Source organism: Alosa alosa, chromosome 7, assembly GCF_017589495.1.
Source record: "Alosa alosa isolate M-15738 ecotype Scorff River chromosome 7, AALO_Geno_1.1, whole genome shotgun sequence".
In the NCBI taxonomy this organism is placed as follows: Eukaryota; Metazoa; Chordata; class Actinopteri; order Clupeiformes; family Clupeidae; genus Alosa; species Alosa alosa.
In genome coordinates this window covers 15,441,869-15,467,513 of record NC_063195.1, presented here as the reverse complement: position 1 = coordinate 15,467,513, position 25,645 = coordinate 15,441,869, and the positions used below count along the sequence as shown (strand labels likewise).

The window sequence follows — 25,645 nt, the reverse complement described above, 5'->3', positions numbered from 1 at the left end:
ATTGGACAAAGACACAATGTGCAGGTAGGCTAGGGTGTGCAAGAGATCACATGATTATGTAGGTTAATTAAGGCCAACTCATCTTGGCACACAGCTAAATCTTATAATAATGAATTGTCTACTCTAGGTAAAGATTGGTTTCGCAGCTTCCTAGCACGTCGCCATCTCTCTATCCGAACTCCAGAGGCAACATCCGTGGGAAGGGCTACAGCCTTCAATAAAACTACAGTCAGGGAGTTCTTTGACAATCTGGCTGCAGTGATGGACAGGTGACAGAATTAATTATTTAGTCGCAAATGCTTTACGGAGGCATTACCTGTAAGATTTGGCTTTGATTCTGATAAGGTTCTTACTTTGCCTCTCATCTTTAACAGACATGCCTTCCCTCCACACATGATTTACAATGTGGATGAAACAGGTGTCTTTACAGTACAAAAGCCACAGCAGGTAAACTACACATACACTAGAGGGCATATTAAAGAGCTAGCACATTTTAAAAATGCTGGTACAGATTAGGTTAAGAGTATGGTTCTAGTACACATTAAAGTACAGTGCACAATAAAGTGCTGGTGCATATTAAAGTGCAGTGGACAGTAAAGTGCTGGTGCATATAAAAGTGCAGTGGACAGTAAAGTGCTGGTACATGTATAATGCTGTGAATCTGTGAACTGGACATGAAAAGAAATGCATTGTACCTTTAGACCAGTAGTAGAACACTGGTTGCACATGCCATTGATTCTAAACTTTATATTTGATCAGGTTGTGACAGAGACAGGAAAAAAGCAAGTTGGTTCTGTCACATCGGCTGAAAGAGGAGAACTGGTGACTGTGGTGTGTGCAGTGAATGCTGCTAGGAATGCCATAGCTCCCATGTTTGTCTTCCCCAGAGTCAAGTTTAAGGACTGCTTCATGACAGGAGCACCTCCAGGAGCCAAAGGTACCGCCACCAGAACGGGATGGATGAATGAAGACATCTGGCCTGAGTTCCTTGATCACCTGATACAGCACACTAACTGCACCCCTGATCGTCCCATGCTGCTAATCCTGGATAATCTAAAAGCTCACATCTCACTCAAGGCAATAGAAATGTCCAAGAGCAACGGAATTGTTCTGCTCACCCTCCCACCCCACACATCCCATCGCATGCAGCCTCTCGATGTGACCGTGTATGGCCCGTTCAAGACCCAATACAGCCGTGCTATTGATGGGTGGATGAGGTCTAACCCTGGCAAAACAGTCTCCATCTACCAGACTGCAGGACTTGTGAATGAGGCTTTCATGTCAGCAGTGACACCACGCAACATCACTTCTGGATTTAGGTCCACTGGGATTTTCCCATATAACCAAGACATTTTCCCTGATGAAGCGTTTGCACCATCCATGGTGTCAGACCGGCCAAACCCTGAGCTGCAGCCTGCCACTGCAGATGATCTGGATGGTCCACCCCCTGCAGATGATCCACCTGCAGACGAACCACCCGCTGCAGATAATTCACCCGCTGATGCTTATCCATCCACTGCGCATGGTCCACATGGATGTGCCTCGCCAGCTGACTCAGATGTGCCACGTTTTCCCAGCTGACCTGGATATGTGTCACCTCGTGAAATACTACCACTTCCCAAATGTCCCCCCAGAACACAAACCAAACGAAAGCGTGTGAAGACAGCCATCATAACTGATACTCCCGAGAAGCAGGCAATTGAAGAGGCTTATAAAGAAAGACAAAAGAAACTGGCGGGGAAAAAGCAAAATAGCAAAGAAAAGGGAAAACCGAAAAAGAAAGCAACCAAAAGGAAAATCGTAGTTAGCAGCTCTGAGGAGAGTGATGTCCCTGTCCCACTTGATAATGACGAAGAGAGCTCTGAGGATGAGAGAAGTGATCCAGGAAACAAAGATCTGTCTGTGGGTGACTTTGTCATGATTAACTTTACAACCAAAACACAGGAGCGTCCGGTATATTGGCATGGTTGAAAAAGTTGAAGATGATGAAATTCTTACCCAATTCCTTAGAAAAATTCAGGGAAACACAAAAGTGTGGGAGAGACCCACATTTGCTATTAAAGAAAAAGATGTGGCACATGTTCCCAAAGCAGATGTGGTGAAGAAGCTGCCTCAACCTAAGAGGCGTGGAGGGACCACACGTAGAGAACAACTCTTCATCTTTCCCTGCAATCTTCAGGGCTGGAATGTGGAGTAGTTGTAGAGGCCTACTGTATTTGTAGAGAATGACTGATGCTCTGATTGTGGATTTAGTCCTGTTGAGTCCCAGGCTGTTCTAGCTGGCTCTAAAGGTCCTGTGTTCTGACCCCGAGACTGTGTTCTATTTGCTGTTTTTTTTTAAGTGTCTGTGTGTTCAATTGTACATAGGCTCCTGGCATTTTTATATTAAGACTTTTATATACATATAAAAAAGGGATATTTTGTAGTGTAGGAGTTGAGTTGCAGCAAGGTGATTCATACCTCTCATTTGAATGTTAATAAAACATTTTGAATTACATGATGTTGTATTTGATTTTGTTTAGAATTACTTTCAAGTGTTGTAGGAAAAAATGTGCTTAATAGACCAATTCCAATGATTATTTTACTAGTCTGGCATTTGTTCTGGGATGTGAGGTTGTCAGGCTAGCTGTCAGGATTCTAACCTGTTACAACATATGTTGTTATGGTAGTTTCAGAGTGGAAAAATTAAGTGGATCATTTTAGCCCTAGTTGGTTCATTTTCCCCCGTTGACTTCTCTGGTCTGTCTCACTTTACCCCTAAGCTGGGGTAAAGTGAGACACAAGACCACTTTTTTAAAAAACATCATATTTTCACTGCCCTTCATCCTGAATACATTCTGATAATTACAATAACAAGGAAACATCCTGAATTAATGGGAAATTTGTAAATTTAACTGATATATCATTTTAGCTCACTTGGAGGGGAGCAAATGTAAAAAACGTCTCACTTTACCCCACTCTCCCCTAAGGCCAGCCTATGGCATTTCTCATATCTTGCAGATAATTGGTAGTCCTGTTTTGCCGATATCATGGTTATTACGCATAATAGTTTAAGCAACAATAAAAATAGCTTGTCACTAATAACGACACAAATAGACTAATGAATGTTCATTTAATGAAGTTTCAACATTGTACAGTTTTCCTACATGTATTCATGTTCCAACACAAGCCTACATGTATCCATCATGAATAAGTACATGTTGCACCAATTCTGGGCACATGTTGGATACGTGTAGGTATATGTAGGCTGCTTATAAAAAGGCAATTATTCTGATACATGTAAGTAAGGCGGGTGGTATGGCGTTCGGTCGGAAGGTTTTAGGCACGATTCCCGCGCCATAAACAATTACTGTGATACCAGTTGCCTAATGTTTCAAAACTTCCTTGGGTCCTATGAAGGGCTAAGTCTGTAGCTGCATTTTGTCAAAATGGTGAGGGCGGTGCGACTCAGCGTTGGTAGAGGTCAACCATATTTTATCCCAATGCAATTGGCTTATTGAATGACGGACATCTGAATAATCCAGTAGGATCCCAGGGAAAACACGTGGGTTGCTGTGAAAGTGGGTGGGTTTTTTTACATGCTAGGAGTCTGATTTGCTGTCGAGCTTGCGTGATAGAGCCCCGTAGACTGCAGAGGATAGGCTACGCCAGTGAATGGTACCAAAAAGTAACATCGTAGCACTGCATACATTTAGGTTACCGAATAGCATACCAGGTTATATATTCAAACGACTGTTTGGTAGTTTATTTTTTTTATCGTTCACACACACATACGCACTCGGCAGTCTTCAAACACCACGTACGCACTCACTTGGTAGCCACCCTACATCCGCCAGGGACCAACACTTGACGCCAACTGAGTTTTTGAAAAACAGACGTCCACCCCTGAATTTACCAAAACACATATCGCAGGAAGAGAGGGAAAGTTGGGGGCAGGTAAGCGCTTTCACGTGCTAATAGGCTACTAGCTTATGTGTGTGCTGGCGCGATGTTGGTAAACAATTTCTGTATGAAACTGTAGCCTGCTTAACCTGTAACAGTAACGGCATGTCGAAACAATCTTAAGTAGCCACTTTTGTGTGTTTGGCTTCATTGCATCTGAGATGCAAAGCATTCTAAAAGCGCATTTTTCAAGTAAATGTCGGTAAAATTTTAAATGTGTTGTGTTTGTGAAAACAACCCTGCTTCTCTCAACTCGTTCCTTCTCTTTCTTTTCCTCCTTCACGCACCTCTGCACTTGACCTCCCCCTGCTCTATCATGCTCGTCTGCCCTCTGCTCTACTACCCTCCCCTTTCAACTCCTCTCTTCCTTTTACATCTCTCCCTGATCCTTTTACTGTTCTCTCGCTATCTATCTATCTATCTATCTATCCTATCTATCTATCCTATCTATCTATATATGCTGTCGATTTACCCTTTCTCCTCTTCTTTTCCTTCCTGCCTGCCTTCCTTTTTGCTCTCCGTTCTTTGACTCTGCCTCATCCTGTCCAATACATCCTCGTCTTCTCTCCTCTCCTCTTCCCTTCCCCCTCTCCTTTCCTCATCCTTTCCTTATCCTCTCCTCCTCCTCTCCTCCTCTCGTCTTCTCTCCTCTCCTCTTCCCTTCCCCCTCTCCTTTCCTCATCCTTTCCTTATCCTCTCCTCCTCCTCTCCTCCTCTCGTCTTCTCTCCTCTCCTCTTCCCTTCCCCCTCTCCTTTCCTCATCCTTTCCTTATCCTCTCCTCCTCCTCCTCCTCCTCCTCTCCTCTCCTCTCCCATCCTGTCCTCTTCTTTTTCCCTCTCCCTTCTCCCCCTTTCCTGTCCTTTCCCCATCCTCTCCTTCTCCTCTCCAGGATGTTGGGACTGGTCCGGGTTCCCGTGGCGGTGAGCTCCTTGGGGCTGCTGCGGCTCCTGGGGACTCCCTGGTCCTGGAGCCTGGCTGCGGGGCTGGGCGTCTACCTGGGCACTGGGGGCTGGAGGTTCCTCTACGTGGTACTCAGGACAGCTAAGAGAGACCTGTTGTGAGTGCAATGTTGAATATGTTTAATGCAAAGAAGACTATAGGTGATGGTACGGGGGGGGGGGGGGGGTTCAGGGGGGGGGGTTCACGGATTGGGATAAATGCAGAGACCAAATTTCCCTCACGGGATCAAAAGAGTATGTACTTATAGTACTGTGTGTCTGCATTTATCCCAATCCGTGAATTAGTGAAACACACACGTGCTGTGTCTGTTTCACTAATTCACGGATTGGGATAAATGCAGACACACAGCACGTGTGTGTTTCACTAATTCACGGATTGGGATAAATGCAGACAGCACACAGTGTACACACAGTGAGGTTCAGTCAACTTCAGTCTTGCCTACTGGTCGGGGTTCGAACCGGCAACCCTCCGGTTACAGGTCCGAAGTGCTAACCAGTAGGCCACAGCTGCCCCCTAAATGTTTAATACATCTGCAGAAACAGAACACCTTGGGTTGGGTTGTGTTATGCGAAATGAATGAATGATTGAGTGTATGAATGAATAAAAGCATGAGTGGCGCAATACGAAAGAAAGGAAGAAAAGGAATAAATGATCATTTCAACAGATTATTGCGCAATTGATGAATGAGAAATATAACGATTGAATGTAGTGTAGGTGTAATAGAGTACCGAAGCCAAGACGTAGCGTTGTCAAGGCAGCAATTTCACTGGATCTAAACAAATCAATCTAACTATAGTAGTGACCTCCCTCTCTTTCTAACATTTCTATCAATCCCTCTCTCTCTCTCCCTCCCTCCCTCTCTTTCTAACATTTCTATCAATCCCTCTCTCTCTCCCTCCCTCCCTCCCTCTCTTTCTAACATTTCTATCAATCCCTCTCTCTCCCTCCCTCCCTCCCTCTCTTTCTAACATTTCTATCAATCCCTCACTCTCTCCCTCTCTCTCTCCCTCCCTCTCTTTCTAACATTTCTATCAATCCCTCTCTCTCCCTCCCTCCCTCCCTCTCTTTCTAACATTTCTATCAATCCCTCTCTCTCTCTCTCCCTCCCTCCCTCCCTCTCTTTCTAACATTTCTATCAATCCCTCTCTCTCTCCCTCCCTCCCTCCCTCCCTCTCTTTCTAACATGTATGATTCCTCCCCTCCCCCAGTGGCCTGTACGTGCTCCTGCGGGTGAAGTTCTCCATTCGTCGGCACCTGCGCCTGGGCAGCACCATCCCCTCCATCTTCGCCGCCACAGCGGCGCGCCACCCCGACAAGCCGGCGCTCGTGTGCGAGTCGACGGGCGAGACGTGGACCTTCGCCCAGCTGGCCGGGCGCTCGGACGCGGTGGCCCAGTGGGCTCTGGCCCGGGGGTGGGCGCCGGGCGACGTGGTGGCCGTGTACGCGGAGAGCCGCCCGGAGCTGGTGGCGCTGTGGCTGGGCCTGGCCAAGGTGGGCGTGGAGGCGGCGCTGCTGAACTTTAACCTCCGCCGCCACGCACTGCTCCACTGCGTCAGCGTGTCCGCAGCACGGGCGCTCGTGTTTGGAGCCGAGCTCGCCGACGGTGAGTGTCTCTCTCTGTGTGTGTGTGTGTGTGTGTGTGTGTGTGTGTGTGGGGGGGTGTGTGTGTGGGGGTTATTGTCAAGGGTTATTGTCAATCAGTGACCATGAAGTTTTGATTATAAGTTCACATGGAGGAGTGTTGAGAGCCAGACCTGGGAGGAATTTGGCACCAAGATAGATAGATAGATAGATACTGTAGATAGATACTGTAGATAGATAGATAGATAGATAGATAGATAGATAGGGAAAATTCACTGGGACCACACACTGGGACTTGGAGTGCCTCACAAAAGTTCAATCCATGTTGTTGCCAATTCTCTGCTCCCACTCTAGGGAACACCCCGTACCCAACCTCAACCTCTGACTCACATAGCCTATTAGTGAGTCAGACTGGGGGACTGCTGGGCTGTTCAAGTTTCAGGTGTCTATGTGAATGCGCTCAGTCATGTCGGGGGATTCAAATCCACTCATCCACTCAAATGTATTACTTTGGTTTAGATTTTGATTGATTTTCTGGTGGACATTTTGACCTCTGTGTTCAACCTGGTTGACCTTAAATGTTAGCATTGAGTTCATCCATGGCATCACCAGGTTCGACTCAAGTGTTGATTGTTCTAGAATGCACCGGCAGTGTTCCGTTTGTTCTGTGGGGATTCTGAGAGCTCTCTACCCCCCCAGCCCCCTGCACCAGCCATAGTTGTCTCATTGTGTAAATGTCAGTAAACAACACTGCACAAGTGTTATGTCTCTCAGAGGACTGTTTACTCTGATGTCTTTGTGGTTTTGTTTTTTTGTTTTCTCTCTTTTTCTCTCTCTTTCCCTCTCTGCTCTCTCTCTTTCTATCTCTCTGTCTCTCCATTTTTCTGTCTGCTCTCTTTCTCTTTCCCTCTCTCTGTCTCTTTCTTTCTCTCTCTCTGTCTGCTCTCACTGTCATAGTGTTATACTCCACTTGGCCCTTGGCCATTTTTTTGTTTTGTTTGATGTTTGTCAACATTTGTTTTCTTTTGCACCCCCTCAAAAAAATGTAAAGTATAAAAAGAATTCTTAACATGGAATTCCCACTTAATAACATAGGTTGATATTTTCATTGGCTTCACAGCCACACCTTGGCGTCATAGGCGTTGTTGTAACCTGGAAGCTCAGTGACATTTCCCCCCCTTTCATTGCAACACTATTTCCGCATCATTCTTAATCATTATTGACTCATTTCCTCATTGTCCTCCCTTTCAATAACCTTGTCGTCTTCCAGTTGGCAACATGTAACACAACATTTTTCAACATTTTCAACACCTTGCCAGTTGGCACGTACTTCAAGATTGCCTTTGGTGTTGCAACCCTGCAGGCTAAATCCGGATAGCATCATTAGCATGCTGCAAGAATTTGTTCAAAACTGTTGCATTCAAATTAACTGCTAAATTCTAATCATCTCAATCCCGATGCAAATGGAAAAGTATTTTCCAAGACTCAAACGGGCCTGTCCCAAGGAGAAAAAGTATTCATTTGAAACTTAAAAGTGGGGAAACTGATAAACTAGCAAATTAAGCTACTTTGTTTACAATATTTCCAGGCTTCAACCAGTGCTGCTTTTCATTCAGACTTATGTGCACATTTATTTATTTGAGTGTTTTTCATGACTGTGTTGCTATTTCTTTTCCCTGTTTGCTTTGATTGATAACTGAGGTGATTCAAATCAGAGGAGGGTTAAGTTTAAAACAAAAGTGTTTAAATTGAACTTTTTTTTCTTCTGATCCTTGTCTGAAATAGATTTTTTTTAAAAAATCAATAATTATCGATATCGACTGATATGAAATACTTATATCGTGAAACAGTTTTCAGCCATATCGCCCAGCCCTAGTGTGTGTGTGTGTGTGCGCGTGCGCGTGCTCGCGTATGAGAAAGGGCCTAGATTAAGATCCAGGTGGAGGATAGTGAGTGTCTGCTACTTGTGTCTACAGGTTCTGCCCCAGTTGACTGAACATGAATACTGCCTTATTTATTTGTATGTGTGTACTTGACACTGTAGTCTATTTAATCTATATTTGATAATGATGGTTGTGTCTGTGTGTGTGCCTGAGTGTATGCACGCATTTCCTTTTCATGAGTAGTCCCTCACATTTGACCTTGAAGAGCCACTGAGAGACAGAAAGATATGGTGCAAGTCCTTAAAGCAAATGTCACAGAACAGTCTAGGAAACTTGAATGTTTGCCAGTTGCATTCACTGGCGTGAGTTTACAATGTGCCCTTTGGAATCTATCACAGTACGCACTAGACGCAACAGGTTATGTGAAGGATTGATAGGCTAGTGATAGCATTTGTTTTTTATCTTTAACGAAGCACCAACAATGTAGTTAGCGAACCCGGAGTTTATTACAGAAGACTGTTAAGAACACTTGCCAAATGTCCCCCTACCAGCTCCTCCAACCCAGTATCGCAAGGATTTGTTGTACTGTCACATTTGGTTAATTTATTCTCCGTGCTGGGGTTGGAGGGGGCTGGTAGGGGGATGGTTGGTAAGTGTTCTGAACAGTCTTTTGTTCGTTAACTATGTCGTTGTCCAGCGTCTTACCAGGCACACCGTCTTGTTCAGCTCCGATAAAGTGTGTCTTTAGGATATGGATATTGGCAGAGATACAGTGTCTTGGCGAGGACAATCTCGATCTCTCGTATGGCCTGTAGTGTCATTATAGTGGGGAGCGGACAGCTGTAAATGCCACCTGGACATAGTCTGGGTAAACTTGATTCACCAATTTGATGTGTGTGGGGAACCATTTGTGTGTGTCTAAGTATGCTGTTTTGATCACGTGAGGGAAATTATATTCTATCATAAATTCTATATTCTATCATACAGACATCAATTCTCTAACCTCTCTTTCTGTGTGTGTGTGTGTGTGTGTGTGTTACAGCTGTGCAGGAGGTGAGTTCATCGCTGGGCTCATCCATGCAGCTGTTCTGCACAGGTGATCTGAGTGCAGAACTGCTCCAGTCCCTCTCTGCCCAGAACCTGGACCGTGTCCTGGCCTCCACCCCACAGACGCCGCCGCCGCCAACACACAACAAGAGCTTCAACGGTGAGTGTGGGTGTGGTTTGTGTGTGTGTGTTAGAGCTGTACAGGAGGTGAGTTGGTGTGTGTGTGTGTGTGTGTGTGGAGTGTGTGTGTGTTCGTTTTCTTTGACTTAAGTAAGTTCAGGGCTGCAGGTCTAGGCTCGTACCTGTCAGTGTGTCAGCTTCCTATTACATCACAAATGTACTGGTGGACACACACACACACACACACACACACACTCAGACACACACACACATGTACGACTGCACATACACGGCCTGCATGTACATATGCTCACTGTTACGATCGTGTGTGTGTGTGTGTGTGTGTGTGTGTGTGTGTGTGTTTAGAGCTGTACAGGAGGTGAGTTGGTGTGTGTGTGTGTGTGTGTGTGTGTGTTGTGTTTTTCTTTCACTTAAGTAAGTTCAGGGCTGCAGGTCTAGGCTCGTACCTGTCAGTGTGTCAGCTTCTTATTACATCACAAATGTACTGGTGGACACACACACACACATGTACGACTGCACATACACGGCCCGCATGTACATATGCTCGCTGTTACGATCACAGTATGTACATGGTCATTGATGGACTTGACACACACACACGTCTACAATGCCAATACACATGGTACAGATGCTTATACATGCACACGTTACATAAACTACAGTGTGCACAGTCCATATCAGACATGCCGCACACACACACACACATGCGCGCACACACCCTGACACACATGACGCTTGGCTTGTCATACTTGACACACATACTTGTTTCTTGAGTGTTACATCTTCAGAGTGGTATGAGCTCTAAAGAATGAGACTCAGAGGGAGAAGTTTACCTGGAGCAGAGCTACTCTGTGTGAAACCTTTGAGCTTGGCTCTCTCTCTCTCTCTCTCTCACACACAGACACACGATTGGGTCTCTATACATCTACAGTGTGCCATATGCTGTTAAATGCCCAGAGGACTGACTGCTTAGTGGGAAGCCTTTGAGCTTTGCTATGTGTGTTTGAGTTAGATTAACTTCAGCTGTGCTCTTTAGGCTAAACACACTTAATGTAATCACCATCACTGGACCCACACACACACCATCGCTGGACCCACACACACACACGCACACACACACGCATATTAGCATTTTATAAGAATCTCTCTCTCTCCCCCCTTCTCTCTCTCTCACACACACACACACACACACTCACTCTCACACACACATACAAAGGCACTGTTTAGTAACTGTAACTGGGGGTGTGTTTTAGAGAGCTGGGTGAGGGGTTTTATATGGCTAATGAACCAGTTTAACAGAGCTGTTAGGCCAGTAGACACACAGAGAGAATGTTTACACACTCTCACACACACACACACACACACTCTCACTCACACACACACACACACACACACACACACAAAAGACACACACAAACATACAGACACAGACCCGCACACACACACACTGCTATGAGCAAGAGAATAAGGGCGTAAGGCCTACTGCGTGTGTGTGTGTATGAGAGAGAGAGAGAGAGAGAGAGAATGGATACAAGGTTAAAATGTATAACACACACACACACACACACACACACACACACACACACACACACACACACACACACTATTATGAGAGAGAGAGAGAGGTAGAGAAGGGATGTAGGGTAAAGTTCACATACCGGCTCAGTGCAGGGCATTTGTGAATGAGGGAGAGAGAGCTGCTGTGTGTTTGCAGGGGTGGGTGAGTGTGAAAGAGAGCAATGACAACACAGCAGTCAAAGAGAAGAATGCAAATTGTGTGTGTGTGTGTGTGTGTGTGTGTGTGTGTGTGTGTGTGTGTGTGTGAAGAGGGGTCAGTGAAGCCTGGCTCAAGGCTCTACTAAGTAACGGAAGCAGAAAGGAAAGAAAGCACAGAGAAAAGAGTGATGGCAGGAGGAGAAAGGAGTAGAATGAAAGAAGAATGAAGGCCATGAAACTTAACTGGCTCAACATGAAGTCCTGTGTGTGAGAGTGTCTGTGAGAGTAAGAGATAATGAAGAAATTGTGGGAGTAATATTGACTCATACATAGACTCCTCACATATTGACTCATCCTCCTTATTGCCAAACACTGATAGTTAACGCACACACACACTCACACACTAATTGTTTTCTCTCAGTCTTGAATGACACATGACTTTTAGTATTTACTCACTCACTTTACTTACTCTTTAGTACAACATCAAACTAACGTTATAGCACTGACTATTAACTAACTACAGTAAGCTAAACAAACATTACAGTATACAGCATTGACTACTAAATAACTACTGTAGGCTAAACTAACATCACAACGCACACATGACAGAAACTAAACCAGACACTATGTATGACACACATGTGGAAGTGTGTGAAGAATTTGGTATCAAAACGCTGTGTATCTGTTTTTAAAAACATTAAAAAATCAGGCTATTTAATTGTGTATTTCAGGTAATATCAATCAAATTGCAGTTGTGTTGTTTTGTCTGAGTAAAGATGAATCAAATAACAATACCTTATTGCAGTTCTACTGAAATTACTCAGAAAACAAAATGTAAAAAAAAACTATGTTTTACATTTCATTAAAATGTTGGATATAGTGTTTTGGAACCAAACTCTTCATGTATTTACTCAATATATGAAGAGTATGAGCTGTATGAGACAGAGTGGGACTGATCTGGCCTGGCCTGCTGCCAGTGAAAGAAGATACGTTATTATTATGGAGTCTAGCAGAGGTTTCAGAAGGGGGAGGAAATGACATGAAGTGGAGAAGAAACAAGGACGTCTGTGTGTGTGTCTATGTGGTGTGTGTGTGGTGTGTGTCTGTGTGGTGTGAGCGTGTGTGTGTGTGTGTGCACTATCTAGTGTGTAGTGAAGAATCCAACAGCAATAGGCTGACTCTGTGATGATTCAGGGCAGTTCAGGACAGGGTGACCTTACTGGAAACACACATACAAGCACAAGGCAGTCTGACCGGATTGACTAGTCACACTGTGCAGTGTGTGTGTTTTTTGCGCTTTTCATGCATGTGAGAGAAAGAAAGAAAGGCTGACATACACACATATGGGCCACCTGATGTAAACAGGAAAATATTTGGCATTCCATTTGTGTGTCTGTGCAACTCGATGTTGTAACAGGTGGCTGAAGATGCATACTATTTGACACATGGTTAAGACTAATTTTAAACGGTGTACTGTATGTGTGTGAGTGCGCGAGCGTTTGCACTCATGTGTGAGTGTCTGTGTGTGACATAGCCTGCTGATATAGCTTGCTAGTTGAGATGACTTATTTATGTGTGCGTACACAGAAGGACTGTTTACTGATTGCATTATATTATCTTCCTCAGTATGATGTTGAACTACGACCTTTTTTTTTATACACTGCCGGGAGGGCACTGTGGCCATACCATATACGGGTCCAAGTGCCCAGGGGGACACAGGTTCGAGTCTGACCTGGTTTATTTCTCGATTCCCACCCCATCTCCCTCTCCCACTTACTTCCTGTCTCACTCTTCACTGTCCTAAACGAGTAAGGGTAAAAAAAGCCCATAAAATATACTTATATATATAAAAAACTGCACTGCCAATAATAACAAAAACGACAAAATCCCAGGTAGTGGTGCTTCGCCAACATGAGAATAGTTCAGAACCGTTGTTAGGAAGTCTATTTTGTGACTTTTTGGGAGCTATAGGTTAACTGGTGTTACGAGTTCTGCTTCCTGTATGCAAAGTTAATGGTGGGGGTGTCAGACTGGGTTATTGCGCACACACACACACAGAAGAGACGTTTTATCTTATCTATCTCTGGGGAAGACAGTAAATAAGCTAACTTTTCGAAAAGTTGGTGTGTTCCTTTGATATCAGTGTAGTTTCAGTTGTGTTCATGGTTACCATTAACACAGGTCTTTTGGCATGTTCCTTTAATATCGTTATAGTTTCAGTTGTGTTCATGGTTATCGCTAACACAGGTATTTTGGCTTAGCAGGTGGACTCCCTGACCCCAGCATGATGGTACCAGTATGTCTATAACCCAAATAAACTAAGCGGACTGCTGGTGTGGCACAGTAAATTCACATAAACGGAAAAAAAAGACCAGAGCATGATAAAGATATTATGTCTCTCTCTCTCTCTGTATGTCTCTCTCTTTCTCTCTGTCTCTCTCTCTCTCTCTCTCTCTCTCTCTCTCTCTCTCTCTTTCTCTCTTTCCCTCTTTCTTGCCCTCTGTCCTATAAAGTAAAAAGTGGAGGCCAGGAGACATGTTTAAGTCTCTGGTGGAAACTAGAACGGTGGTAAGAGTTCACATTCTTCCAACAGCAGCCAGACAGTTCAGGGACAAAGGGTGTGTGAAGGAGACATTTTCTTTTTTTCCCCCTGTGATATGTCAGTAGATTTACAAAATCAAATGTTGTTGAAAATCAAATGTTGTTGGAAATGGAAAGTTATTTAAAAGTCTCTCTCTCTCTCTCTCTCTCTCTCTCTCTCTCTCTCTCTCTCTCTCTCTCTCTCTCTCTCTTTCTTTCTTTCCTTCTATTCACCTTTCAGACAGACTCTTCTATATCTACACGTCTGGAACCACTGGGCTGCCCAAAGCCGCCATCGTGGTACACAGCAGGTGAGCTGACGACAGGAGACGCTCGCACATGGCCACCAGTGGACTCCCTCTGTTGGTGCCCGAACATCACACCATGTCCATGCGCCCATGTAGTCCACAATAGGATGGTGCACTGACGTCTGAGATGTTCTCTCTGTTTACCTCAGAAAGGTTTAGCTACACTCAGGAAAGAGGGAAGTGGGTCTTTGTGTAGGTCACTTCCCATACAGAAGACCTTATAATTAGCTGTGTGTGAGCAGATGTGGTTGAGCTGGTTTGACTGAAACTGTTAATGTGTATATTGTTCATTTAAAGGTAGTAGCAAAGTCCTTTTAGGGAAGTCCCTCCACAAGGCGGCCATATTGCAATGCATTTTGGGCACTTATCGGGCAGAACTGCGCGTGCGCAAAGCTGCGAGATCACAACACATGATTGGCACAATATATTCACAACATACCACATGATTGGCATGATGCTGTATATTCACATGTGAACTCTTGGTGGCGGAAGCGTTGAAATATGTGTAGACGACGGCCTTGTTTATGTTACAAACTAGCACCATATATTTCTATGGGAGATTCTTTGAGTACTGTGTCTCATTAGATCTGTCTCTGATAAATCTTTTAGCTGTCCAAATCGTGTGTGCCTTCCAAATAAAATTGTGAATAAAAGCTAAAAATATTGACACTCAAAAAACTGAAACTGACACTTACCTTGAAAAGAGCTTTATTCCAACCCAGTGGTGTAGTCTACATGATACGCGGGGACTACGCAGTATACTCACTTAAAAAGCATCACCATCTCAGTATACCAACATAAAATAGACAAGGATACGTATTAACATTTGGGGTTGATCACAGTATACCCACTACAGCTAACTACTACATCACAGTATATCCACTACAGTCAACTAGACTACACCACTATTCCAACCCATCAACAGTTGGCTTCCAGAGCACTGTACGTGATTGGCTGTTGATATCAAATTACCTTTTGTCTGGGGCAAGTTCAAAGTCGAAGCAACGTTTTGGATCATTCTGCTACGGTTTCCTGACTGAGCGTCATGTTGGGTCAACGCGTTTTCTCTCATTTGGTGGCTGAAATTTTGGAAAGCAAACAATGGCCTTCTCGGCTGCGTTTGCGCAAACAAGTGTTCAACGCACCACTGAGTTGAGTTGAATCAAATGCTTTGCAACGCCTCGTCCGACTTGAACTCCACAGTTGAGGTTCCCGCCTTTAAGGCTTGGGGACAAGACATGGGCATCCTGGACAGCCTTTGTAATGACTGACTCAAGTCTACAGGGCATGATCAAGTGGACTTGGTGAATGTGTTTCCAGACGGTGTTGTTGAGTCTTTCTAATTGTGTGTGTGTGGTCTTGAGAAGAGGAAGATTCTAGAGTGTTCCCTGTCTGTGTGTTTTCCAGGTACTTCCGCATCGCTGCTTTCGGGTACCACTCTTTCAGCATGCGGTCAGATGACATCATCTACAACTGCCTGCCGCTCTACCACTCAGCAGGTGTGTGGAGAACACACACACAGACACACACAGACACGCATGCACACACAGACACACACACACACACACACACACACACACACCACACCACACTAATACACTAATACTGCTTGTTTTTGTCCGTATCTGTATGCTCTCAGTGAACACTCCTCCTTTTTCACCCTCATAGGACCCTTTCCTCTTTTTCCCTTTTCCCCTCTCTCTCTCTCTCTCTCTCGAGCATTTCGCTTCTCTTTTTTTATTTGAGGCACAATGGACTCTCTGTCTGCCTGTTGCGATATCCTGCATCTGAGTCACTTCATTTACATTTCAGACTTTTTTTTAAGAAAAAGTGCAGTATCACATATCATGGCTGCTGCATCAGGAATGCAAATTGGCCAATGAGGTCTCCATCTGTCTTTGGTTGCCCAGGTTAACATCACAAGGGGTGGGGCTGTAGCACCAGCTGACCAATAAAATTGCTTCTTCTTCCCATTGGTGTCCTAGGTAACATCATGGGTGTGGGGCAGTGCCTGCTGCATGGACTCACAGTTGTGGTGAAGAAGAAGTTCTCCGCCAGCCGCTTCTGGGACGACTGCATCAAGTACAACTGCACAGTGAGTCTGTCAGCCAATTATACAAGCCCATCAAAGAGGGTGGTGGGTTTGGTGACCAATCACTGGCCTGGATAGAAGATGGTCCGTTTTCAGGGAAATTAGCAGGTTCCCTGTACTGATTGGTCGGACTCATCATCACTGACACTATTATATTATGTATTTATGTCCAGTAGGTGGCACTGTGTGACCACTTTTTGCCTCAGTCCCCAAGTGGAATACATCCTCTGTATGTGTTCTTACTCACAATTACCACATACATCTCAAACATCTGTTCTCAGATGTAATATGTTTCTACAGTATCATGAAAAGTCAGGGAATTGTGTCATATTCGGGCGAAGTCATGGAATATTAGGGAATTTTGTTGTAGCAGTTTATAATTACAGGGTTCCCACGAGTCATGGAATTTCTGGAATATCATGAAATTTTGGAAAGTCTATTCCAGACATAAAAGTCAGGGAATTTTATCTGTGTGTCCTTCTGTCTATTTCTCTCTCTCTCTCTCTCTCTCTCTCTCTGTCTCTGTCTCTGTCTCTGTCTCTGTCTCACTGTCTCTGTCTGTCTCTCTGTCTGTCCCCAGGTGGTGCAGTACATTGGTGAGATCTGTCGCTACCTCCTCTCCCAGCCAGTCCGTCCGTCGGAGGCATCCCACCGCGTGCGTCTGGCCGTGGGCAACGGCCTGCGGCCCAGCGTCTGGGAGGCCTTCACCCAGCGCTTCCGGGTCAAGCAGGTCGGAGAGTTCTACGGCGCCACGGAGTGTAACTGCAGCATCGCCAACATGGACGGAAAGGTTGGATAGGTCAAGTGGGAGGGGAAACGTATGAGAGCATTTCAGTGCAGCATCGGTTAACCCTTAAAGGTGTAGGTTTTTGAACGTTCTAAGTTCCGCAACAATTGAAGGTTCTAAAATTCTATGTTGAATTCAATGAACCCAGATATTCTTTAGAACGTTCTAAGTTCCGCAACAATTGAAGGTTCTAAAATTCTATGTTGAATTCAATGAACCCAGATATTCTTTAGAACGTTCATTTCTCAACATTCCCGTCACACCAGTGTGACGGTACTCCTTTAAGGGTTAATTGGCTAGTCGGCGAGTTAGTTAATCGCCAACTATTTGACTAACTTCGCCAACTATTCGATTAATCGGTTTGAGTCATTTTTAATGAAATAAAACTCTTTAACATTAATTTTCTAGTTACTATTTCATGACAGAACACATTTGGTGTATGGACAAAACAAGGCATTTGAAGTCATTTGACGATGTGACGTCATCTTGAATGAAAGGAAACACTGACAAACCTTTTCTGTTTCTTGACATGTTGAAGGTGGGGGCGTGTGGCTTCAACAGCAGGATCCTGCCCGGTGTGTACCCCATCCAGCTGGTGAAGGTCAACGAGGAGAGCATGGAGCTGGTTCGGGACAGCAGGGGACTGTGTATATCATGCAGACCAGGTGAGACACGCAACGCACAGAGCAGGTGAAACACACACAGACCAGGTGAGACATACACGGATCAGGTGAGACAGACCAGGTGAGACACACAAAGAACAGACCAGGTGAGACACGCACAGACCAGGTGAGACACGCACAGACCAGGTGAGACACGCACAGACCAGGTGAGACACACACAGATCAGGTGAGACACACAGACCAGGTGAGACACGCAACGCACAGATCAGGTGAGACACGCACAGACCAGGTGAGACACACATACAGACCAGGTGAGACACACACAGACCAGGTGAGACATACACGGATCAGGTGAGACACACACAGACCAGGTGAGACACACACACAGACCAGGTGAGACACACACAGACCAGGTGAGAGACACACGGACCAGGTGAGACCCGCACAGACCAGGTGAGACACACACAGACCAGGTGAGACACGCAATGCACAGAGCAGGTGAGACACGCACAGACCAGGTGAGACATGCAACGCACAGAGCAGGTGTGACAGACCAGGTGAGACACGGAAAGCTGAGACTTGAGACTGAGACTTGAAAACCTGGCTAGATCTGAAATCTGTAGACAAAGTGAAACATTTTGTACCAAGTGAGATCTATGACCTATAGATCAGGTGAGAACTGAGATCTGTAGACAAGGTGAGATCTATGACCTATAGATCAGGTGAGAACTGAGATCTGTGGACAAGGTGAGGTCTGAAATCCATAGACAAGGTGAGGTCTGAAATCTATAGACAAGGTGAGGTCTGCCGATAGATGAGGTCAGGTCCGAGAGCTGACTAACTAGGGTAGATCTGAGATCTATACACCAGGTGAGACCTGATCACTGAAATCTGTAGAGCCCTACAGACCAGGTGAGATAACAGACATTGGTGTTTTAAAGCTAATAAAGAAATGTTACTGAAGAGATATAATTTGTTGTGTTTTTTTGTTTATGTTGTTTATTTGTCTGTTGATTGTGTTTTAACTATACAACTATATATACAGCGCATACAATTCTCAAACACGCTGCCTTGATTCAGGCATGGACAGGGCCATTTGTGGGGCAGCCATGGCCCACTGGTTAGGGCTTCGGGCTTGTAACCGAAGGGTTGCCGGTTCGATCCCCGACCCAGTAGGAAAAATGTGGGCGGGGGAAGTGGTTGAGCACTGGTCTCCCATGCCCACATCCACAGCTGAAGTGCCCTTGAGCAAGGCACCTAACCCCTCACTGCTCCCCGAGCGCCACTGTAGCAGGCAGCTCACTGCTTCGTGTTAGTGTGTGCTTCACCTCACTGTGTGTGCTGTGTATGTTTCACTAATTCACTTATTGGGATAAATGCAGAGACCAAATTTCCCTCACAGGATCAAAAGAGTATATCTATATATTTAAGTCTGGCAAATAGATCGGTCAGTCCAATGGATTGAAAAAAATACACTAAAGGGGCTAAAGACCAATTCTTACATGGTGCTACTATAAAGGGGAGCCTGGACTGCTTGTGGGGAAGATAAATCAGCAGGACCCTCTGCGTCGCTTCGATGGCTACGCCAACCAGGATGCCACCAATAAGAAGATAGCTCACAACGTTTTCAAAAAGGGAGACGCGGCTTACCTCTCAGGTAACATGCTATTATTTACACGTGTACACATGTTATTTATTTTTCTTTCCCTTTTTTGCTGTATGTTCTGTTTTTTTTTCCGTCGTATTTCTCACTTTTACAGACTTTTACTAGGTTTCTCTCTCACACACTATCCATCTTCCTCTTGCTCCATCTCTTTCTCTCTTTCTTTCTCTATCTCTCCCTTCCTCTCTTGTTCTCTTTGTCTATCTCTCTCTCTCCCTCCCTCTCTTGTTCTCTCTCTCTCTCTCCCTCCTTTCCCCCCTCTCCACCCTGCAGGTGACGTGCTAGTGATGGACGACCTTGGCTACATGTACTTCCGGGACCGCAGTGGCGACACGTTCCGCTGGAAGGGCGAGAACGTCTCCACCACCGAGGTGGAGGGCACCCTGAGCGGTCTCCTGGGCCAGGCAGACGTGGCGGTGTATGGGGTGCCCGTGCCAGGTATAGAACACTCACCTATTTGCCTCCTTTATTGTCCCTTTTTACAACCATCTAAGTCCTGTAAAAATTGGAATTGCAATTTGTTGGATCCTTTGAAATTGCACTGCCATCTTGGAGTTTAAGTCAAAGTTCTTATAAACAAGTTCCTCCCTTGGCAGCCATCTTGGTAACGCACTTTGGGCAGTTAACAGGCAGTTATTTTCCCATTCAAGTCAATGGGGACCACTGTCATATTGGCGTTACAAACTAACCCCATGAATTTCTATGGAGGATTCTTTGAGTGCTGTGTCTCATTAGAAAGTCTCAGGCTGTTTCTCTAAGTCAAGGATCCTCCAGGATTCGTGCTTGTTCTGAGCAGTGCCAAGTCAAATCCTTCAAAGACGAGGCAAGGCTTCTTAGCGTTCGAAAAACACAATGGAACAGACTAGCAAGTGTGCAGGAAGCTGCAGGTGTGCGTTATTGAAAGTCATGCTCATGCCTACTTCTTTTTGAAAAACAATGAATGCACCACTGTCATTCTTCTAAAATTATACATGTTTGATTAATTTGCCAGAATAAACCACAGAGCAGCAACTATTAAGCAAAATTGAAGAGAAAGAGAAAAGTGCACTATTTAGCTCACAACTGCTCTCATTGGAAAATGTTTAAATACCTTTCCTAAATGCCTTCCTCACACAATTACGGTGTAGGAGTTAAAAGTTGTCAAAATTACCTGAGCCCATATTTCATTAAGGCAACTTTACATAGTGAAAATAAGGCTATGTTTACAAAGATACATAGTGAGTCGCCTTGTTTAGTACAGATTTTAAATCCACCAAAATGTGTGCACAGGATTGTGGGTGTTCCAAGCACACGTTTGCATCCTCGAAAATTCGGCAAAACAAATTACATTGGCCTTGGTAGAGTTTGGTAGACTTTGATGGATGCTTGACATTAGAACAGTGCTTCGGTGGGACATGATGATGCAACATCCTTCAAATGGTAGCCTTGAAGGATCCAATCTTGACTTTGAGAAACAGCCTCTGTTTAATCCGAGTCTTCTTCTTCCTGTCTGCGCCTCTGCGGCCCCCTGTAGGAGCGGAGGGGAAGGCCGGCATGGCGACGATCGCTGAGGCCACTGGAGGCTTTGACTGTGAGGCGTTCCTGAAGGGGGTCCAGGCTGCACTTCCCCCTTACGCCAGACCCATCTTCCTGCGCCTGTCACCGCAGGTGGACACCACAGGTTAGCAAGCCCTACCTGACTGCATAGCAATGGCACTTTTCTGATGCACGTTCAACTTTTCGTGTTTCATGTAATTGATGTCTAAAAACTGTTTTGTCTTTTTGTCTCTCTCTCTCTCTCTCTCTCTCTCTCTGTCTGCCTCTTTTTCTCTGATTTCATTCTTCCTTCCTTCTTTGTTTCCTTCCTTGTCTCTTTCTCAGGAACCTTTAAGATCCAGAAGACACGGCTTCAGAGGGAAGGATACGACCCAAGGCACTCCGCCGACCGGATCTACTTCCTGAACAGTCGGGCAGGGCGTTACGAGGCTCTGACTGAGGACCTTTATAGCGCCATCACGGAAGGACGAGTGTGCATCTGAGGCTGTCTGCGACCCTCTGGGGTTTACAGTCGCATAGCAAACTAGTTAGGTAGACAGATAGCTGTGTTGATGGACACACAGATTGTAATGTGTATGCTGAGGCAGACAAACTGACTGACTGATAACCAATCCCACTTATACTAGGGCATGGATGGATGGATGGATGGATGGATGGATGGAGGGATGGGTTTGATATATAGATGTGTGAATGAAGGCCAGATGGAGATATGGATGAATTAATTAATGGATGGATGGGCAGAAAGATGGATGGATAAATGAATGAATGTAGAGAGATGGTTAGATTTATAGATGTGTGAATGAAGGGCTAGTTAGAAATATGGATGAACTAATGAATGAATGGATGGATGGATAGACCGCAAGATTGACACCTAAACTGATGCATAGACCAGCATAATGTTACTGATGAACTGAGGTATGCAGCGATGAGTTAGCCGCCACAAACCCACAGGTCAGGATGGCTTGACTGACAAATCTCATCATAAATACATACATATGAAGAGGTAGACGGACATGTTGACAAGTAGACTGACTAGAATAGCTGGATGAAGACTATCAGTTGGACAGACTGGTAGATAAACTCTGAAACACGCACACAGAGAGAGAGAGAGAGAGACAAGAGTGTCTGCTTATTCCTGTCTGTGTGGCAGGGCTGTTTTTGCTATCTAGGGTGTGCTGTGTGATTGTGTTTGTGTGTAGTGGAGGCATTATGGAGGTGGGGGTGTGGGGTGGATGTATATCACCAGCACATTCTGCTCACCAATCACCAGCCCCCGCAACCCCCCGCTCCCGCCTGCCACCGCAAAGTAGACGGCTCCACCAAAAGCCCTACCGGCTGTTAAGGAAGCGCTGTTCTCAGGTCTCTGGGAATCAATACTGTGAAGAAATTTTTTTGTGTGTTGAACCGTGCAGCCTGGATAACGACTGACTCCGAGTCTGATCTAACCCTGATCCGGCGGGTCTGTGAGCTGAGAGTTAGCTGCTATCTGGGCGGATAATACACATAGGAGGATGTGTGTTGGTAGGTGAGTTAGTCAGATGTAGCCATTGGACGAGATGTTCATGAAGTAGTGCTGTGTCACTGCTATTTCAGTTTCTTTATTTTATTATTCTATTATTACTCTATTAGTGCCGTGTAGTTGTTTTACTTTAATTAATGCCGTGTCATTGTTATTTGACTTTATTTTAATATTTTATTTTTGTTAGCTTTCCATTGGCACTGAAACTCAACAAGCACTAGGCACTTCAGAGGTAACTGTGATTAGCTGTCAATGATCCTGGTGTTTATTTAATTGATGACAAGCTTAATATCATAAGATACATCTGACCATTTCATGCTGAGTGAGTCAGGTTAATGAACAAACAAGCAAACAAAAACACTGAAAAAAAAACTCCATTTCCAACTGTATTCTATCTTCTATCTTCTAACAGCTATCTGGACTGCTCTTCTATTGTTAGCTTAGCTCATTGTTACTTACTGGTTAGCATGCTACTTAGCAACAGGAGCATCTGCCACTGTGGGTGACATAACGGCAAACGCTATATACCTCTGAAGTTCGCCTACAAAAAATGCTACCATCTTTGCCCATATATGGAGATTCCTGGTATCTTGAGATTTTTCCTATGGGAAAATAACATGAGGATTTGGAATTATCACACCTGTTAAACTCTTGCGGGAAATTCAATTGTTTTGCTCTACACACTTTTGTCCTCTTCCTTCAAGTGGATACTGTGATCTCCGGTACGTGAAGGCGGCACACTTTGATTTTTGCTACCCCAGAGCAAACTTGCGATGCAACTTCCCATTAAGTTAGTTAGCAAATTAGCTCTGGGGTAGCAAAAATCAAAGTGTGCCACCTTCACGTACCAGAGATAACAATATCAAATCGAAGGCAGAGGACAAAAATGTGTGTTCAGGAAGACGTCTGCATTTCAGACTTTTTTATCCCCGCAAGAGTTCAACAGGTGTGATAATTCAAAATCCCCATGGAAAATTAGCCAGATACCGGATCTCAAAGGTGGCAGCTTTTTTGTAGGCGAACTTCAGAAGTCTAAGCCCTAGGTGTCTGACTACTAATGTGTTTAAGCAAAAGCACTCATATTGATATGCTGTATCTGTAGGTCAAAAGACTGTTAATCACAGATAGGGCAAGACTGAATTGGATGTAAACCTCAAGCTGATCTATGCTGACTAAGATGTTACTGTATTAATGGTTGATTTGGTGTGTGTGTGTGTGTGTGTGTGTGTGTGTGTGTGTGTGTGTGTGTGTGTGTGTGTGTGTGTGTGTGTGTGTGTGTATCCAGTAAGAGTTCAAATGCATGTATGTGTTTATATGTGTATGAGAGAGAGCTAGAGAAAGATGTGATTTCAAAAAGCAAAAGTAAAACACACATAATGTATCCCATCACAATAAGCTCCACCCATATCTTTTGATGCTGCTGGGTGAACCAATCATGACGTCTTTGAACCACACTCCGGTCCGAGTAAGAAAAAAAAAAAAACACTGCACACTTTGAACAAAAGAATATACAACTATGCCTTTAATACGCTATGACAAACCCATAAGTGCCTGACTGTAAATACTGACAAAGTAGTGAATCATTTCTGCCAGATCTGGCGGGCGGACTCTAAAGCACCTAACCCTCGAACTGAGACAGAGGTTGATCTGTTTGTACTCCATTGAGGAATTGGAATAAATGCTCTAACTCTGACAAAACAAGGAAACCATCGAGCGCTGTGTTGGTGTGAGCTTATTTCTTTTCTGTGTGTTGTTTCTACCATGCAAAAGACCTGGGGCCTATTGCACAAAACTAGGATAAGGGATTAAGACAGGATATCTTGGTTATCCTGGCTCAATTTATCCGTGATCCAGTTGCACAAAAGCGGAATAGGGGGCAGCAGGATATGTTATGGTATAAGTTACCATGGCGATTTATTCTGTGGAGCTAGCCTGCTCCAGACCAGGCTAAATTCCAGGATCTATTTAATCTCATCCCTTATCTCAGTCAGCAGTCACCACAAACGGAAACCAATAGTTATTCCACTGCCCACTACACATTGTTATCACCTATACCTGGACCCACTGTCATTATTTAAACGTTTGTGATCATTAAATAACTTTTACATACTTGCCATTCCCGACCTGTCATGCGCCAATGTGACGTCACGGGAGTGCCTAACCATTTTGCGCGTGGTGGTCGCGGCACTAGTTGCAATATTCTCCTAAACAGAGGTGTTGCTGTGGTGAAAAGGCTATCGCTACCTACTTCACACCGTAGAAGAAGCAATGAAGCCCCTCTAGTTGCCATGGTGAATCAGTGAATCTGTGATCGGTGGCGGGGTCTATTTGAGGGAGCCGTGAGCGCGCACTTATCCAGGATAGGTTTCACCTGGCTTGGTGAATCTGTGTCTGCTCATCCTGGCTTGCTCGTTGTGCAACCAATTAAGCCTGTATGCTCTTGTTTTGGATCCGCGCAGCTCAGTAACTTATCCCGGATGTCTTAATTCTGTTTTTGTGCAACGGACCCCTGGGGGGTATTCCAAGTACGTGGTTTAGTGACAAACCTGGGTAAGTTGACTCAGAGTAAGGGGTAAACCTCCTAATAGAAGAGCTGTATGGCTTTATTCTCCTAACAAAACAGCACCATATGGTTCTTATTGTAGGAGGTTTACCACTTAAACCATGTAGGTTTGTCAATAAACCCCCTGCTGAATATTTGTCTATGCAGTAGCTTCCCTCAAGTTGTTGGTGTCATGATCATGGTTTTGCCCATATTGAGCATTCTTATGGGATGATCTCCATTGTCTCATTCACATTTAGTTTAGTCACAGTTTAGTTCCTGTTTCACTCTGATTGTCTTCAGGTTGGATGTAAGCTGTGTGCACACATCTTCACATCTGCACAATGCTGAGCTCTGACCACATCTATAGGTATTGAGGATTCCGGCCTATGTCACTATTCCTTATTGTTCCCATAACAACCAGAATAGAGATATTAACAGAGAGGGTTAAAGCGGAGCTAGTAATCAAGGATCTTTGATATTAACGCTGCCATCTTAGGAGTCAAAAAATAGAATTCTATTAGAATTCTCACGTCTGTGACATCAGCTAGGAATCCTCAATAGGTGCTTCATACTGTACATCCATCACCATCATGCACTCACCTTATCAGACGCACAGTTGTGTTCAAGAAGATAGCTACAATCGATACCATGGCTCTCCTCTCACCTGTCCTTAAGACATTTGATTGAGGAGTTAATTTGCTTCTTTCTGAATGTGACCAAA

At 44.6% G+C, this 25,645-nt stretch overlaps 1 protein-coding gene across 1 annotated transcript; it reads left to right on the top strand.

Moving 5' to 3' along the window:
* Positions 1 to 3,620: 3,620 nt before the first annotated feature.
* On the top strand, positions 3,621 to 24,090 carry LOC125297851 (long-chain fatty acid transport protein 1-like). Its single transcript, XM_048248372.1, has 13 exons — positions 3,621 to 3,936; positions 4,833 to 5,000; positions 6,112 to 6,506; positions 9,410 to 9,574; positions 14,093 to 14,162; positions 15,567 to 15,658; positions 16,145 to 16,254; positions 16,832 to 17,041; positions 17,577 to 17,703; positions 19,181 to 19,318; positions 19,598 to 19,762; positions 20,838 to 20,984; positions 21,185 to 24,090. Exons 2-13 carry the CDS (start codon positions 4,834 to 4,836, stop codon positions 21,340 to 21,342), a joined length of 1,944 nt encoding a protein of 647 aa, XP_048104329.1. The 5' UTR covers positions 3,621 to 3,936; position 4,833; the 3' UTR covers positions 21,343 to 24,090.
* Positions 24,091 to 25,645: the final 1,555 nt, after the last annotated feature.